This window comes from Acipenser ruthenus, chromosome 35, assembly GCF_902713425.1.
Source record: "Acipenser ruthenus chromosome 35, fAciRut3.2 maternal haplotype, whole genome shotgun sequence".
In the NCBI taxonomy this organism is placed as follows: Eukaryota; Metazoa; Chordata; class Actinopteri; order Acipenseriformes; family Acipenseridae; genus Acipenser; species Acipenser ruthenus.
The window spans coordinates 11,259,238-11,277,565 of NC_081223.1; the positions used below are offsets into that span (position 1 = coordinate 11,259,238).

At 44.4% G+C, this 18,328-nt stretch overlaps 2 protein-coding genes across 2 annotated transcripts; one reads left to right on the top strand and one right to left on the bottom strand.

Annotated features, from left to right (window-relative positions):
* Positions 1 to 47: 47 nt before the first annotated feature.
* Positions 48 to 3,786, top strand: LOC117395584 (lysM and putative peptidoglycan-binding domain-containing protein 1). Its single transcript, XM_059007708.1, has 3 exons — positions 48 to 1,401; positions 3,065 to 3,360; positions 3,583 to 3,786. The coding sequence occupies exons 1-3, from the start codon at positions 1,183 to 1,185 to the stop codon at positions 3,749 to 3,751; spliced, it is 684 nt and encodes a 227-aa protein (XP_058863691.1). The 5' UTR covers positions 48 to 1,182; the 3' UTR covers positions 3,752 to 3,786.
* Positions 3,787 to 5,600: 1,814 nt separating this feature from the next.
* On the bottom strand, positions 5,601 to 15,726 carry LOC117965135 (tumor necrosis factor, alpha-induced protein 8-like protein 2 A). Its single transcript, XM_059007709.1, has 3 exons — positions 15,510 to 15,726; positions 8,101 to 8,424; positions 5,601 to 7,248 (listed from the first exon to the last, which is right to left on the bottom strand). Exons 2-3 carry the CDS (start codon positions 8,416 to 8,418, stop codon positions 7,006 to 7,008), a joined length of 561 nt encoding a protein of 186 aa, XP_058863692.1. The 5' UTR covers positions 8,419 to 8,424; positions 15,510 to 15,726; the 3' UTR covers positions 5,601 to 7,005.
* Positions 15,727 to 18,328: the final 2,602 nt, after the last annotated feature.

The following is an 18,328-nucleotide window of genomic DNA, read 5'->3' on the forward strand; positions in this document are numbered from 1 at the left end:
GTTGCGTTACGTAATCAAAACTACAACTCCCGGGAGTCTTTGCTCTCTTTGTACGCCTCACGCACTCACCGCTCACAATCCAGAGGCATTGTGGGAGCTGTAGTTCTACAAACCTAATTCACGCTCCGGTTAACTGGCTCCCTGACTCCGCTCGAACTACAAATCCCAGAACGCAGCAGAACTTTGTAAGATTCGATTTTCTGGGAGCATACCGAGTGACTGAATTTGTTTTAATAATATTTGCTATGGAGTGGGTTCCGAGTCAGACGCTGTGGATTAAAACGTAATGTATTTATTTTTTGATTAGCACGATGCCGGTTCTTCAGTGGTTAATGAGGACTGAAACCTCACTTAATTTCAGGATCGAGTAATAATTTATATTATTACAGTCAGACATCGAATCAAACTAGAGAATTCTGACCACAACTGAGGATCGTGTTTATAGTTTAGTGACACGAATTTAATTTGTTTAAAATCCAGCTAATGCAAAATCGGGTGCATATTATTATTGGTTCGCTTGACAACCTGTCAAAAAAAAAAAACGTACCGTCGTTTTGAAACTGAAAATGAAACCCAAGTATTTCTGTTTGCTTCGAAAATAATGTCTCAGTTAAGTCTCATCTTTTGAAAAAAAAAAAAAAACGGTGTTTACATTATTATTATTATTATTATTATTATTACTGCCGAACAGCACACAAGTGGCGTCACCATGTCTCATTAGCTTTTGAATTATTTTAATTAGATTAAAGTCCCCACTTAACTTTACGACACAGTTTTTACAGTCAGTCAAAGAAAAAAAAAAGTTTACAGACGGACTGACCACAAAACTACACTCACGGCAGTCTTACAATTAAAGCGTGTTGTAATAAAGACCAGTTACTAACTTAAAGTTATAATATCAACTAAAAGATCGGTGTTTTATATATATGTATATATATTTTGTAAGCGTGTTTATTTTTTGGTTGTGGGTCACGTTGAAAAGTTTATTATATTAAAAACGACTCGTGTTTATTTATTAATTTATTTATTTGTTCTTGTAATTATGCCGACACAAAATAGTTTTACCCTTTTAAATAAAAACAAATAAATGTGTCGCTTGAAGCAGGACCTGATTAAAGTAAATAATAAATAAATAAATACAAAACTTAAGGGAATTTTGTTAACAAAAACTTAAAAAAAAACATGTCTTCTTTGGGCCGGCCTCCTTCCTCGTCCTTCACCTCCTCCTCCTCCTCCTCCTCCTCCTCCTCCTCCTCTTCGGGCGGCGAGGGTCTGCTGTCCGGCAGCCGGACCCGCTCCTATGGCAGCCTGGTCCACTCTCCGGTTCGGGAGAGGCAGCTGGAGCATCTAGTTCAGCCGGGGGAGACGCTTCAAGGACTGGCTTTGAAGTACGGCGTGACGGTGAGTGAGCGAGCGTGATTCCCCCTTGTTCGTTTTTTATTTATAAATTACACGTTATAAAAAATAAACCGACAGTTTGTGGTACCTGTCAAAAGTACCTACTTTGCGGACTGCCCCGCCCTCCTTGCACTGCGCATGCTCAGATGGGTTTTTTTTAACCCTTGCAGACTGAGGACGCTCATCAAAAACCAAGTAGCCAAGTCTCTGGCTGTGAAATACGTGTTCTGTCAACTTACATTTTAACCCTGCATGTATCTAGTCGGTTTTATATTGAATTTAAACAGCTGCTGTTAACGAGCGTTGTACAGTGAACTGCACAGGGAGTTTACCCGCTAGTCTCTGTGAGTCGCTTTGGATAAAATATAAGGGGACCATTTGGCTCCTTGTGCAGGGGGACAGTTCAGGCTTTTCAGCTCACACCCCAGTGTATTCTGGGTGCATAAGAACATAAGAAAGTTTACAAACGAGAGGAGGCCCCATTCAGCCCATCTTGCTCGTTCGGTTGTTAGTAGCTTATTGATCCCAGAATCTCATCAAGCAGCTTCTTGAAGGATCCCAGGGTGTCAGCTTCAACAACATTACTGGGGAGTTGGTTCCAGACCCTCACAATTGTCTGTGTAAAAAAAGTGCCTCCTATTTTCTCAATTATTATTATTTGTTTATTTAGCAGACGCCTTTATCCAAGGCGACTCACAGAGACTAGGGTGTGTGAACTATGCATCAGCTGCAGAGTCACTTACAACTACGTCTCACCCGAAAGACGGAGCACAAGGAGGTTAAGTGACTTGCTCAGGGTCACACAGTGAGTCAGTGGCTGAGGTGGGATTTGAACCGGGGACCTCCTGGTTACAAACCCTTTTCTTTAACCACTGGACCACACAGCCTCTTTTGAGTGCCCCTTTATCTAATCTCCATTTGTGACCCCTGGTCCTTATTTCTTTTTTCAGGTCAAGTCCCCTGGGTCGACATTGTCAACCCAGTGCATTCTGGTCCGTTTTACCTGTCTCAGGTACCATTCTTACCTTTGAGAAGCAGGACTACGCTTACCAGAATGTATTGGGGTGTGAACTAAAAAACGGAACTGTACCGCTATTATTTATTTATTTATTTATTTATTTATTTATTTAATTCTCTCAATCCTAAAATTCTAGGTGAATGCAAAACTTTTGGCCAGCTCTGTAAAGATATGGGCGCTAAACTTAGTCACGCCCGCCCGGACAGCGTTTTTCTGTCTCGGGTGTTCTCGCAGTTTCCGTGTGACCGGCACTGCAGAGAAGAAAAAACGTTATCACGTGTTCTTGTGCCGTCAGTCAAATCCTTTCGCCGCAGGAACTGTTTGAGGTCAAATGATCAAATTCAAATACCGCTTGGGAAGTGAAACAAATCCTTTTATTTTTGAGTGTGTGTCGCCCTCGCTATCTAAAAATGCAAATATAGACCTGCTTTTAAATCCGATCCATTCCTGGTTTCACTAGGAGTTTAATAATCAGACACACCTGAGCTTGTTAGCTAGACACACTGGGGGCTGATCAAGCTGGTAGCAGTGAAACCTGGAATGGATCACACTGCTGTGCAATAGGATCCTTGAGAAATTACATTGAAAGATGAAGCAAAATGAGTTCATTCTATAGAGTGATGCTAAGCTTGCTTGTTCCTTTATCAGATGGAGCTCATCAAACGCGCAAACCGACTGTACACCAACGACTCGATCTTCCTGAAGAAATCCCTCTACATCCCGGTCTTGACCAATCCGGAGGCTCCCTCGAGCAGCCAGTCAGAGGCCGGGAAAGAGGAGGGGGCGGGGCCGCCGCAGGGAGAGAACGGCTCGTCGACCAATGGGGCGGGAGGAGGCGGGGCCGGCGACTTGTCTGCCGCGGACTTCCTGAAGAGATTGGACGGCCTGATCAGCCAATCAAAAGAGGCGGCCGTTAAAAAGATCCAGGAGGGAGGAGAGAAGGGGTGAGAGATCAGTTTTATTTTTATTTTTGAAGTTAGTGAATTGGCCTCCCTGATGCTTGAGTCAACCTAACAGGACGTATTAATGCTGAACACTTGCATGGCCAGCTATGGCCAAAAGTTTAGCATCACCTAGAATTGGAGCGAATAAGAAGTAACGAACTTGCTTTGGTTAAAAAAAAAAAAAAAAAAAAAAAAAATGTTTTTTTCTTTTCTTTTCTTCAGATTACTGGAAGGCGACGCCCCTTTTCGCGCGTCGGCCTATCACAGCTCTCGAGGGCAGAGCCCCTCCCCCCGGACGCAGCAGCGCGTCCTATTGGGTCCCATTCCGCTGACAAAGACCCGGCTCACTAAGTCTCTGCGGGACCACGAGGACGAAATCTTCAAACTTTGATACTGTCATGTCCGTCCTGCCCCCCCCCCCCCCCCCCCCCCGTCGTCCTTTTTGTACCCCCCCCCCGAACTGTTTCCCAACTGCAACTTCACTGGGATGAAATACAGGAGACCTCAAACCTACAGCCGCGGCCAATTTTGCATCGCCCTATAGAATGAACTACGGTTCCCAGCATGCCTGTGCGCCTGCAGCAACGGCGAGGGATGCTGGGAGCTGTAGTTCTTTATGCCGCGGTCTCGTACCACAAGCGATGCAACAGTTAAGCGTCCCCTTATGGAACTCATGTAGCTTCATAGAGTCGAATGAAACCTGCTGAATAATGTCACGCTAACATTTTAAATTCCATGCATTTCAAAATCTAACATGAAATGAAATACTGTCTATTAGGGCTCCCTAATAAAGTGACCAGGCAGAGTACAGTGTTGTTAATGTAGCTCCATGCTTCCCTAGAGGCAAATACACGTGCTGCACGATTACTGTATAAAAACAGTCCATTCATAATTGTGTCATTTGATTTTAGAGTTGTTTATTAACACGGCTGTGTTTTTCTTACACTGTGCGTAATGCAATTTTTTTTTACACCTCTTGTTTAAAATAATACGTTTTATTAATGTTTAGATTTTTATTGTATAATTATAAAACGTTTTTTTTTTTTGTCAATTGCGCCATTTTCTTTTTTTGGGAGAAAATTTTCACTTGTTTTTTGCTACGTTAGAATTTGAAAGTGTTGTTACGTTATTTGGCCACCAGATGGGGCTAAAAACCCCCAATGTTAGCCTCGAAGCGCAATAAAAAAGGGGAAGTCATTTTTAACCGCGGCTTCCTAGTATCTGTTAGATTTTCTGCACGGCGCAAACTTGCATTGACTGAAAGCGAGAGAGTCAATTAAATACGTTTCCCTGTTTCTGTTTTTATAGAATCTTTCTGTCTTAACCATTAGGTACCAAATAAACGTGTCTTTGAGGAGGCAAAACACACACACACTCATCAGATTCACAACACTCAAATTCTGATTTCTGTCTCAATTTTTTGTTTTGAAAACTTTCATTTTGGTTACAAATGGCCACGTCCGATTTTGATGCGTAGCCAAATTAGTTAGACATGCCTGTAGTCAGAGCGGTGAAATTTCACACCGGCTATGAAGCTGAACACAGAGACAATTTAGAGTTATCATCACTTTGGGGGAAAAAACACACCCAAGGAAAGGATCATTTTGAGGCTTCAGTTTCTCAATTTATATCGAGGCGTCTTTACATTGAGGGCTGTGTTTGCGGAATTATTAGCAGTGCCGTTTAGACTTTAGCGGTGAACAAAAACAGAGTCAGTTATCATAACAATATAGTTAAAGAGAATATGAAAAACAACAGGGAGGTGCCAGTTGAAAAAACGACATGATTTAATACTGAAATAACGTCATAGTTCTGGACCTGTACAGATTTTTTGGGTTTAATCTGCAGGTGAAATGATCAAGGAAGTGCAACACTGTAATTTTTTAGAGGGTGTGGAGTGATGTACACAAAAGGTTTAAATTATTAATTTTATTTCAGGACGTTTCGGATGGATCTTTTGTCCTTAACGTCCTGAAATAAAACACATATTTTTTTTTTCTCTTCAAGTCCTAGTTGCCTGCCATGTAACCGGAGCTAGATCAGATAAAGTGCCTTCCTTTACAGCAGGAAGCACCATCTGGCGATCTAACCCGTTTGAATGGAGTTTCATTTAGTTTTGACTGCAATACACTGGCTGTCCACTAGATGGTGCTACTGCTAACTAATATAGAGACACATCTGCTGATTCTAGCCTGCATTACAGATAAGCAACAAGAACTGAAACTCCTACACAAAGCAACTGAAGTCAATACAAGCTTTTAAAAAAAACTCCACAAAATCACTACAAAAGTACGACATCATAAAAACAGAACAGTAAAAACAAAATCAAAGAACATGTCATTTACTTTCAAGACCACAGCTATGGCTGTAAAGGTTTTTCATCGGCCACTAGGAATAAACTCATTTTGCTTTATAGAGTCAAATGAAACCTGCTGAATAATGTTACGTTAATATATTGAATTACACACCACCGCTTTGTATAGTTTTCCAGATACTTAACCAAACCAAAATCGAACAATGTGACGTTTCAAAATCTAGCATGAAATACTGTACTGCTGTTATGGCTTCCTTCTGGTAGACTTTTGTAGTTTCTTTGATTACATGAGGTTAAATAAAACATCTAAATTATGTTCATAAACTTTTTTTTTTAATGATGTCTCGATCCTAAGATTCTAGGTGATGCAAAATTTTGACCACAGCTGTATTTCAACTGCTCAGACGAGACCCGCAGAGAATGGAAATTCACAACAAGGAGTGGAAAGTGATTTCTTTTCTTAGCTAGAACATCTTCGCTGGAATTGGGCGTTGTCGCATTTTACAGTAAAAGCTCGCAGCATTGATATATAAAATGAAAAAAAAAGGTCTTTACAGAATTAAAACATTTACCGAACTGCATGGAGAATTAAAGTTTCCAACGGTGTTATTAAACTTTAATAATAATAAAAATTAAAAAAAATAGACAAAATTAAAAAAAACACATTTAAAAGCATAAACCAAATCAGATTTCTTTAAAAAAAAAAACAATACAGAATGGTACACTGTTTTGAAATGGGTTCAGTCTCCTGGTCATGGCTATTAATTCCAACCAGCTTTGCCAGTTACAGAGAATCATTCTGATAACTAAATATGATATCAGATATCACAAAAGTATTACAATGGCTGGGGTGGATAGTTTTGCATTAGATCTCAGATAAAATATTGGTATTAAAAATAGCCTAGAATTCCCAATTCTGTATTTATACTGCATGTAAAACAATTGTCCATTCTTGTCAAGTCCATAAAACATATAGAGGCTCGCTGGTCCAGTGATTAGAGAAAGGGGGCTTGATACCAGGAGGTTCAAATCCCGGCTCAGCCACCGACTCCCTCTGTGTGTGTGTGTGTGTGTGTGTGTGCGTGTGTGTGTGTGTGTGTGACCCTGAGCAAGTCACTGAACCTGCTTGTGCTCCGTCCTTCGGATGAGACGTCAAACAAACGAGCTCCTATTGGAAGTGACTCTGCAGCAGCAGCAGCAGTTGTTGATGATGCATAGTTCACCCCCCCTAGTCTCTGTAAGTCTCTTTGGATAAAAGCGTCTGCTAAATTACAAAAAAAAGTCTTTTTTTTTCAGTAGCAGTTCCTCCCTGTCTCCACAAGGGCGGCGCCCTATAGCTTGCCCTCCTCCACCAGTTTGTTCATAGCCGTGCAGATCTTTTGTAGGTGGCCCTTGAACGGGCCCTTGGGGTTGTAGAGCTGGGTCAGGAGCTCTTTGTCGGAGAAGTGGTTGAAAACGTGGTTGATTCTTCCGTGGGATTTGGGGGTCAGATGTTTGTCCACCAGTTTCAAAAGCAAGTCCCGACAATCAGTGAGCAGCTCTGACATCACGGCCTTGTCGAAGGTAAATTCAACCTGCAAAAAAAAAAAAAAATTAACATCCAGCGCCATCTAGTGTTCAGCTACTTCGGATCAAAATCCCTTTTCTACTAAGCTTTTAATATATATATATATATATTTTTTTTTAAAAAAAAGCTTTTTATTTAAGTTTTTTTCTAATTTAAACTGTGTCATTTTTTTTGGTTGTTAATTCCAATTTTATTACATTCTTATTACAATGATCTAGGACAGCGGTTCCCAACCCAAGGGGAGCCCCTGTGTGTGTCTGCTGGTCTTCATAACCAACTGAGCTCTCAACTACTGAACCAGACCCTTCATTGAACTGACAATTTGCTTCATTAGACCTTTTTAATTGTTCTCAGCTCTTAAACAGCTGCAGAGTTCAAGTTGCTTATCAAATGTTACAGCTGACTTGAAATCTGCAACTGATTAAGAGCTGAAAACAAGTCTAATTAAACAAACGATCAATTCAATGAAGGGTCTAGTTCCATAATTGAGAGCTCAGACACCCTTATCCAGGGCGACTTACAATTGTTACAAGATATCACATTATATTTACATACAATTCCCCATTTATACAGTACTGGAGCAATCTAGGTAAAGTACCTTGCTCAAGGGTACAGCAGCAGTGTCCCCCCCACCTGGGATTGAACCCACGACCCTCCGGTCAAGAGTCCAGAGCCCCTAACCACTACTCCACTCTGCTGCCCAGTTGGGATGAAAACCAGCAGACACACACACAGAGGGGGCTCCCCTCAGGACCGGGGCTGGGAACAGCTGATCTAGGAGGTTAGACAGTCTACAGACGTGGACGGTGTGGACTCGGCTGTCCAGCGGGCGGCGCTGTCTTTGTGAAGCGGGCTTTACCTCGTAGAAGCTGATGGCGGTCATTGCTCCGTGATGCAGCTTCTTCTTGAACTCCTCTGCCAGCCGCAGCTCGTCAGCGCTGAACTTGTTGTGTCTGTAGAGCACTCCGATCTTCACCGCCACCTTCACCAGGTCCTTCATGATCTTGTGAGCCTCTCCGCGGTTCCCCGTGTACTCCTTCGACACCCGGTACAGCTCGTCCAGGATCTCGCTGCTCGTGTCGTCCACGAACATGTGGGCCATTGACTTGCTGGCCATGCGGCTCAGAATCTTCTTCTGAACCTGCATGGCCACGTCTTTCGAGCTGAAAGCTTCCATGAGCAGCTGGGGAGAGTGAGGAGCGTGATTAAACACTGAGAGGTATGGTAAAGCATAGGGAAGCATTGTAAAGCACAGAGAGGTCTGGTAAAGCATAGGGAAGCATTGTAAAGCACAGAGAGGTCTGGTAAAGCATAGGGAAGCATTGTAAAGCACAGAGAGGTCTGGTAAAGCATAGGGAAGCACTGTAAAGCACAGAGAGATATGGTAAAGCATAGGGAAGCATTGTAAAGCACAGAGAGGTCTGGTAAAGCATAGGGAAGCATTGTAAAGCACAGAGAGGTCTGGTAAAGCACAGGGAAGCATTGTAAAGCACAGAGAGGTGTGGTAAAGCATAGGGAAGCATTGTAAAGCACAGAGAGGTCAGGTAAAGCATAGGGAAGCATTGTAAAGCACAGAGAGGTCTGGTAAAGCATAGGGAAGCATTGTAAAGCACAGAGAGGTGTGGTAAAGCATAGGGAAGCATTGTAAAGCACAGAGAGGTCTGGTAAAGCATAGGGAAGCATTGTAAAGCACAGAGAGGTCTGGTAAAGCATAGGGAAGCATTGTAAAGCACAGAGAGGTCTGGTAAAGCATAGGGAAGCATTGATAGACGACGCTCGCGTTAAAATATAATGATAGGTGTTGGAAAAATGACTTTAAAACGTAGAAAACTGCACTTATATTTAAAAACCTAAACGTACCTCCGCTGTTTTGTTTTCAAACACACTTCCACTTGAAAATAGCAAAACTTGGGGAAGTTGGAGCAAAAATGTGTTATTATTATTATTATTATTATTATTATTATTATTATTATTATTATTATTATATGTCATGTTTTTGCTCAAAATGGCCGACTTCCCAGTGTTTTGGTGTGTTTAACACGACTTTGTCAAGGGAAAATGTGTTTGAAAACAAACAGTGGAGGTGCTTATAGGCTTTTGATGCCCTGGTGGCAACTACACTCGCTTATTCTATATAAATAAATACATAAATACATGAATAAATACATAAACAGACACCGTTTGTCTGCAGTTGGCCTTAGCGTGCTGCCTGACCGGAGATGTTTGTACTGGGGTTGTGACGATAGGAAAGGCCCTGGTGTGGGATTTCCAGGGTCGGAGAAGGCCTCAGGCATTGTTGACTCGGGAGTTCCTTCCCCAGCATTGTTCTAAACCCGACTTCCTGTCATTATGTCAATGCGGAAACGCAATAAAAAAAAAACACAAGCGAGGACGCTCGCAGTCTGCAGAGAGAGATGAGCCTGAGCATAATGGGAGGCTTGGGGGTCCAGTGGTTTAGAGAAAGGGGGCTCGATACCAGGAGGTTCAAATCCCAGCTCAGCCACTGACTCCCTGTGTGTGTGTGTGTGTGTGTGTGTGTGTGTGTGTGTGTGTGTGTGTGTGTGTGTGTGTGTGTGTGTGTGTGTGTGTGTGTGTGTGTGTGTGACCCTGAGCAAGTCACTTCACCTCCTTGCGCTCCGTCCTTCAGATGAGACGTAAAACAAACGAGGTCCTATTGGAAGTGACTCTGCAGCAGCAGCAGCAGCAGTTGTTGATGATGCATAGTTCACCCCCCTAGTCTCTGTAAGTCCCTAAGTGTCTGCTAAATGACTCAATAATAATATCAGAACACCCCATTGCTTCTGTAGTTTTGATTTACTGTGCGTCTGAAATCAAACCACTGGGACTGAAAATCTTGGACATTTTTTAATATAGGCAAATTAGCAGTGATTGTCTAATTGAATGGATGCCTTTAATAGGCCACCCATGCAATTCATTTCAATCAGTAAAGAGAAAAGGAACACAGAGCCACACACGGTAAAACGCAGGAGACTTTTTAGAAGTGGTTTAAGACGCCTGATTAAAGCACAAAGCGGTCTGACATTTTCACACACGAGTGTGTTTCTATATCCCTGATTACTGAGCGGAGATTGAAATTCTCACAGCCTGAGGTTGTCATGCAGGCGGGTAGATGAAGGATATCGATGACACATCTGGAGGGGTTCTGAGAAAGGTGCACTCTGCTGTGTATCGATAAATCAACCAATCAATCAATCAATCAATCAATCAATCAATCAATCAATCAATCAATCAGTCAATGTGTGACGAACTGAATTATCCGCTGGACCGCTGTCTCTCGCAGTGATCTGCTGACTGTACAGCATATAGGACAGAAAGAAAGATTTCATCTGTGGGTAGCTAAACAGAAAAAACCACACACTGCATTCATCTGAAAATATACTTTGTCGTTTACAATGAAGCTTGTAAAGGCAGGAGACCCACGAATCTGTGGCCTTCGTAGCTTAAAAAATGAATATCTTCCAGCGGTAAGAGTCTTTCTGTTCTGTAAATACTGGAATTGAATCTGACTCATGCGGGGCATTCTACAGTGTAAGCCGTGTCAGACTGGTCTCTCACAGCGTTATAAGGGAAACTAAACTGTGGGATTCCAAGTAAAAAAATTACCCAAAATTTGACGGAACTTCCCCTAAGATTACACCACAGAGAGGATGAGAACCGCCCATTTTCTTACTGTCTTTTTTCAGCCTCACCACCAGCACAGAGCAGAGGGAGGCTGTTCAGAGAGCATAAGAGCCTCCCTTTCTCTTTCTCTGCTCCACCAGCACAGAGCAGAGGGAGGCTGTTCACAGAGTAGAAGAGCCTCCCTTTCTCTTTCTCTGCTCCGCCAGCACAGAGCAGAGGGAGGCTGTTCAGAGAGTATAAGAGCCTCCCTTTCTCTTTCTCTGCTCCACCAGCACAGAGCAGAGGGAGGCTGTTCAGAGAGTATAAGAGCCTCCCTTTCTCTTTCTCTGCTCCACCAGCACAGAGCAGAGGGAGGCTGTTCAGAGAGCATAAGAGCCTCCCTTTCTCTCTCTTTCTCTGCTCCACCAGCACAGAGCAGAGGGAGGTTGTTCAGAGAGTATAAGAGCCTCCCTTTCTCTTTCTCTGCTCCACCAGCACAGAGCAGAGGGAGGCTGTTCAGAGAGTATAAGAGCCTCCCTTTCTCTTTCTCTGCTCCACCAGCACAGAGCAGAGGGAGGCTGTTCAGATAGTTTAAGAGCCTCCCTTTTCTCTTTCTCTGCTCCACCAGCACAGAGCAGAGGGAGGCTGTTCAGAGAGTATAACAGCCTCCCTTTCTCTTTCTCTGCTCCACCACCAGCACAGAGCAGAGGGAGGCTGTTCAGAGAGTAGAAGAGCCTCCCTTTCTCTCTCTTTCTCTGCTCCACCAGCACAGAGCAGAGGGAGGCTGTTCAGAGAGTATAAGAGCCTCCCTTTCTCTTTCTCTGCTCCGCCAGCACAGAGCAGAGGGAGGCTGTTCAGAGAGTATAAGAGCCTCCCTTTCTCTTTCTCTGCTCCGCCAGCACAGAGCAGAGGGAGGCTGTTCAGAGAGTAGAAGAGCCTCCCTTTCTCTGCTCCACCAGCACAGAGCAGAGGGAGGCTGTTCAGAGAGTATAAGAGCCTCCCTTTGCTCTTTCTCTGCTCCACCACCAGCACAGAGCAGAGGGAGGCTGTTAAGCAAGCATAAGAGCCAATTATTTTACTAACATTAGCAGGAAACTAAAAACGTCTAGATATTTTTGACTCTCCAAATCAAGCAAGTTTCGAAACTGGGCTCCGGGCGGTTGCCAGGGTAACCGAGCGCTCTGGGAAACGCCCCCTTTGCGTTTCCAGCCTCCTGATTGGCTGGGCCATGCTGTGGTTGCAGTTAAGAACAAACATGTTTCCTGTCAGCAGATTTCGGTCTGTCAGAAAGGAACTGAAAACTCAGACCATGTGGACACAAAATAATCTTTAGTGGCAACGAGACAGTGACTCTCCGAGAGCAAAGCGATCCTTCTGTGGTGTCTGAGGGAATCGCAATGATAGGAACGGACCCACCTTTATGTGTTAAAGAGCTGTACCAGTGAGCAATTCAAAAAGAGCCTTTCACATAATATCTACAGACATGCCTATACAGCTGAGAGAGAGAGAGAGAGAGGAGAGACAGAGAGAGACAGAGAGAGAGACAGAGAGAGAGAGAGAGAGAGAGAGAGAGACAGAGAGAGACAGAGAGAGAGAGAGAGAGAGAGAGAGAGAGAGAGAGAGAGAGAGAGAGAGAGAGAGAGAGAGAGACAGAGAGAGAGAGAGAGAGAGAGAGAGAGAGAGAGAGAGAGATGGGTAAACCTCAGATCTTGCTGAGACAAGCACCATAGTGGTATGCATAACTCAGGCAAGCTGTCACAAGCCCCACTCAGACTGTGCTCCGTGGAAACACAGCTAGTTTACCTACTTGAATCCTATAGACTCCGTCCAGTCCAGGGCAGGCTTGAGGCACGGAGACTGAACTGCTCCCTCCCTCCCTCCCTCACCCCCCTAAGAGAAAGGGTGCTCCCTCCAGTCCAGGGTAGGCTTGAGGCATAGAGACTGAACTGCTCCCTCCCTCCCTCCCTCACCCCCCCTAAAGAGAAAGGGTGCTCCCTCCAGTCCAGGGCAGGCTTGAGGCGTGGAGACTGAACTGCTCCCTCCCTCCCTCCCTCCCTCACCCCCCTAAGAGAAAGGGTGCTACCTCCAGTCCAGGGCAGGCTTGAGGCGTGGAGACTGAACTGCTCCCTCCCTCCCTCCCTCCCTCACCCCCCCTAAGAGAAAGGGTGCTCCTTTCCTGTCCTGGTGTGCATGCAGTCCTACAGTTACCCTACCCCTTGAGCCTAGCTCGCTCTCATGCCATTCAAACCAGCTGCTTTGTGACGTCAACGAGTCTGAAAATCGCTTTAGATTTTTACGGCAAAAAACGATCGCTCTTCACAACGGCAGTGTCCGGGCTCCTCAGATTAGTCTCCCCGCCGCTGGTATCGTTCAGACCTGAAGATGATGTTAAAACACGACGAGGTGAAGGTGGGCATGCAAGCTAGGTCACTCACGGTCAGTGACACAGCCTGGATTAGAACCTGCGATCTCCAGGCTATGGGGCGCCTCCTGCACTCCACGCGGAGCCCCTAATAAACGAGACCTCGGTCTCCATGGACTAAATCTCCCGGTCGGAAAGATTGAACAAAAAAAAAGGATGTCGAATTTAGCACAGGAAATCCTGCTGTGACATAACAGGCAGCTGTTTAATGCCCTGCGTTTGTAACATACCCCAGATACCTCTCTGTGCTTTACAATGCTTCCCTATGCTTTACCAGACCTCTCTGTGCTTTACAATGCTTCCCTATGCTTTACCAGACCTCTCTGTGCTTTACAATGCTTCCCTATGCTTTACCAGACCTCTCTGTGCTTTACAATGCTTCCCTATGCTTTACCAGACCTCTCTGTGCTTTACAATGCTTCCCTATGCTTTACCAGACCTCTCTGTGCTTTACAATGCTTCCCTATGCTTTACCAGACCTCCCTGTGCTTTACAATGCTTCCCTATGCTTTACCAGACCTCTCTGTGCTTTACAATGCTTCCCTATGCTTTACCAGACCACTCTGTGCTTTACAATGCTTCCCTATGCTTTACCAGACCTCTCTGTGCTTTACAATGCTTCCCTATGCTTTACCAGACCTCTCTCTGCTTTACGATGCTTCCCTATGCTTTACCAGACCTCTCTGTGCTTTACAATGCTTCCCTATGCTTTACAACACCTCTCTGTGCTTTACAATGCTTCCCTATGCTTTACCAGACCTCTCTGTGCTTTACAATGCTTCCCTATGCTTTACCAGACCTCTCTGTGCTTTACAATGCTTCCCTATGCTTTACCACACCTCTCTGTGCTTTACAATGCTTCCCTATGCTTTACCAGACCTCTCTGTGCTTTACAATGCTTCCCTATGCTTTACCAGACCTCTCTGTGCTTTACAATGCTTCCCTATGCTTTACCAGACATCTCTGTGCTTTACGATGCTTCCCTATGCTCTACCATGCTTTATGCTTTATTACACTTTGCTGTGCTTTTACTGTGGGAAACTTTAATAAGGGCTAGTTTACCAGGGTTTGTTTTTCGATATGCTTTACAGAACCACACCAGAGCACTTCACAGCACAGAGGAATCCCCCAAGGATCGTGTCAGCAATTTATCGCGGTAAAAACATCAGAAATCGACATCTTTTGTTTGTTCCGCGGCCGTACAAACCCCAGCATTAGCAATCGCGATTGTGAGAGTAGCTTGCTTCTTACGGGAAATGAAGTAAAAAACAGAAATGCAGAAGTGGATTTCAAGAAGACGAGTAAGAAGCGAGTTTGCAAAGGACAACTCTGAACGCAGAACAAACCGGGACTCTGTACACAAACTGGCTTCACAAATGGGACATTAATCTCGATTAGAATTCTGTGTGCTGGTTGGCTGCAATATAAAAACACATTTATCCTGTTTACATTATATTGAAGCCCGTAGTTCCCCCCCCAAAAAAAAAAAAAAATGACCACGGTAATTTAATAATTTTCCCATGGATTTTCCATGGTTATAATTTCATTTAGCACAAATTACCCTGGTTTGTCATATTTTATCTATGCTTTACCAGACCTCTCTGTGCTTTACAATGCTTCCCTATGCTTTACCAGACTGTGCTTTACAATGCTTCCCTATGCTTTACCAGACCTCTCTGTGCTTTACAATGCTTCCCTATGCTTTACCAGACCTCTCTGTGCTTTACAATGCTTCCCTATGCTTTATCAGACCCCTCTGTGCTTTACAATGCTTCCCTATGCTTTACCATACCTCTCTGTGCTTTACAATGCTTCCCTATGCTTTACCAGACCTCTCTGTGCTTTACAATGCTTCCCTATGCTTTACCACACCTCTCTGTTCTTTACAATGCTTCCCTATGCTTTATTGATTTTTTTTGCTGTGAATTCTTTTTTTGAACCAGCTATTCCATCGCATTTAGTCATGACCTGAATTTGAGTGGATTATGTCGTGTGATGTGGGTTAGACGCATGCATTTCTAATACACCACACTGCTCTGGTCTTTACAATGCTCAGCCATGCTTTCAATAGTAGATTGATTATTACACCTTGCCATGCATTTCTGCTACAGGAAACTTTTAGAAGGGTCAGAACATCAATTAACCAATGAAAAGCTTACCAGAAGATCTCGGAGTCTATTTTGCCATTAAATCTCAATCACTTTTAACTGTAATAAAGTTCTTACCTTTGTTTTGTGTTTCCTGCCTGCCTGTGTGTTGTTTTTCTTCTTGTTGTTGCTTCAGTTAGATTCTCAGCATGCACAGTAGTCTGCACTTTGCCAGCCAAGCAGAAAATAAAATAAGAGAGTTGTTTTTGTGAAGATAGTCTGTATTAGACTTCCTCAAGGAACTAATGCAGCACACCCCAAAGTGTGTGCGTGTGTGTCTCTCTCTCTCTCTCTCTCTCTCTCTCTCTCTCTCTCTCTCTCTCTCTCTCTCTCTCTCTCTCTCTCTCTCTCTCTCTCTCTCTCTCCTCTCTCTCTCTCTCTCTCTCTCTCTCTCTCTCTCTCTCTTCTCTCTCTCTCTCTCTCTCTCTCTCTCTCAACGTACTTTTCCAGATGTAAACCTGCCTTGCCCATTTCTGTATCACCATGTGACACAACATTGTTGTTGCTAGGTTTATATTATCTGTACAATACATTCTCCCACAGTTGGAAAGCAGGTGGCTAAGAGCCTATCCAGGAAAGCAATAGAGGATTATTTTCTGAAGCGGTTTCGTTAGCGAAAGTAGCGAGAGGTCTCCCCAAGAACTCAAAGTCTGGCTGAAAAGGGAATAGTGTATTCTGTCAGGGACTCTGTATCCTTGCCATCTGGTATGATAAGGCATGGTCTAGCTAACACTGAGAATTATGAATAAACCAGGTGACTATCTTCATATGTATGCATACATTCATATATATATATATATGAGGAGGCTATATATATATATATATGGAAAAACAGCTTGTTTAAAGCAGCAGTTTATTTACAGCACTGTTTTTTCACAAACCCAAACATTTTCTTTCATTCATTCTCAGGTGCTCAGAATGGACTCCCGTCCTGGGTTCGAGCTAACAGGGCCCCTCCTTCTGCTGGTAGGAAGTGGGGCGCGGTCGGGCGGTGCTGTTTCAGACAGGAAGTGAACGGGGAGGGGCGTGGAAACGAAGCTGCAGAAATGAGCCCAAGTGATCTGCAAACCGAACGCAAGTCATCTACAGCAAAACAGCGTGAGAGAGCCTTTTTTAAGGCGGTGGTTTTAACTCTTTAAGAGTTAAGATCGCTTTTTCAGGAGCTTGAAAGCTTGTTCCAGGAGACCCCCGGGAGACCTAGTTTGAGGTTTGCTGTATCAAACCCCACCAAGTCTCCCTGCCTGAAACCTACAGTCTCCTGAAACCTGAAGCTCCAAGCCTCAGAGCGGTGGCTTTGTGTTCCCTTCAGCTTCAGAGACAAGAATTTATTTACAAAGCCTGGCAGATACTAACATTAACTCTGCTTATTGCTTGCTGAGCTGGTAAAATCTTGGTCTCCCGTGGCAACTGGCAGGAAGTGAAGCAGAGCGGTTTCCTGTCAGCTTCCTTGTTATCATATAATGACATCTGCCGCGGAAATCGCTAGAAAGACAGAGGTGCAGCGACCTCTGACCTCAAACACGCTATTAAAACTAGCCCCTCCTTTTTAAATTTCCACATAAGCAAAACAAACCATTATAGAGCTCTGTTTTATTTATGTGTTTGTTTATTTAAAACCCCCCTCGTATTTACTAGGACGCTCCCCTATAGAGTTAAAAATCCACTTCCTCTATAATTGTCTCAAACAAGCATTCAGTCATTCAGCAGACGCTTTTCTCCAAAGCGACTTACAGAGACTAGGGGGGTGAACTCTGCATCATCAACAACTGCTGCTGCTGCTGCTGCTGAGTCACTTCCAATAGGACCTCGTTTGTTTGACGTCTCATCCGAAGGACGGAGCACAAGGAGGTGAAGTGACTTGCTCAGGGTCACACACACACACACACAGAGGGAGTCAGTGGCTGAGCCAGGATTTGAACCTCCTGGTATCAAGCCCCCTTTCTCTAACCACTGGACCACCAAGCCTCCTTAGTTAAATTCACTGCCGGTTCCAGATTGCTATCAGACTGATCATCAGCGTGCAACGTCACGCTATTTCTGTCCAGCGGCATTAACCAATCAGCTGCTTCCCCCCCCCCCATCCCCGCCCCCCCGACTGACTGACATGCTTTCTAGCCAGTAAAGTGACTCAGAAGCCACTGCCGAGGTGAATTGATCTAGGAAGTGCTCCAGTAACTGATTTAACTGCACACAAAAAAGAGACTTTCTTTCAATGGAACTGAGCAGCGGGTGTCGCGTCTTAAAATAAGTTTATGTGTTGCTTTCAAAACTCCGCGGACGTTACTGGAATTGTTTTCGTCGGCCGCAGACGCTCCGGTATTCTGAGTCAAGGGCCTGTTTCAAGCAAGATGTTATATATAACAGATTGTAGTGATGCAACATGCATCTACAGGAAGCTACCCAGACTACCCCTAGACACCTCCTTAGCAAAAACACCTGCGCGGTTAATTCTGGTTTGTATTGCACTTTCTGGCTTAGCCACAGTGACACAGATTAACAAAACACGATGGATTCAAACTGTAGAGTGGAACAATGCAGAGCATGCAACACCGTGCGATGTGGCACAAGGTTTCTATCCTGTCTCAGCAATCTGCAAAAGACAAGCCACTGGACTGGACTGGACTGGACTGGACTGGACTGGGGGAGAACACTTTCTCTTAGGGGGGTGAGGGAGGGAGGGAGGGAGCAGTTCAGTCTCCGTGCCTCAAGCCTGCCCTGGACTGGAGGGAGCACCCTTTCTCTTAGGGGGGTGAGGGAGGGAGAGAGCGAGCAGTCCAGTCTCCATGCCTCATGCCTTTCTCTTAGCTGCGTCAGCTGTTCACTAATTCTCCCTGTCATTTCCAGCACACGCCTTACACACACACGCGCGCGCGCGCCCTACACACACACACACACAC

Excerpts from the sequence above, each read along its gene's own strand:
- LOC117395584 (XM_059007708.1), top strand. The coding sequence starts at position 1,183 with ATGTCTTCTTTGGGCCGGCCTCCTTCCTCGTCCTTCACCTCCTCCTCC. Across the intron at positions 1,402-3,064 it reads CTTTGAAGTACGGCGTGACG|ATGGAGCTCATCAAACGCGC; the intron begins GTGAGTGAGCGA and ends TTCCTTTATCAG. Across the intron at positions 3,361-3,582 it reads CAGGAGGGAGGAGAGAAGGG|ATTACTGGAAGGCGACGCCC; the intron begins GTGAGAGATCAG and ends TCTTTTCTTCAG.
- LOC117965135 (XM_059007709.1), bottom strand. The coding sequence starts at position 8,418 with ATGGAAGCTTTCAGCTCGAAAGACGTGGCCATGCAGGTTCAGAAGAAG. Across the intron at positions 7,249-8,100 it reads CCGCCATCAGCTTCTACGAG|GTTGAATTTACCTTCGACAA; the intron begins GTAAAGCCCGCT and ends TTTTTTTTGCAG.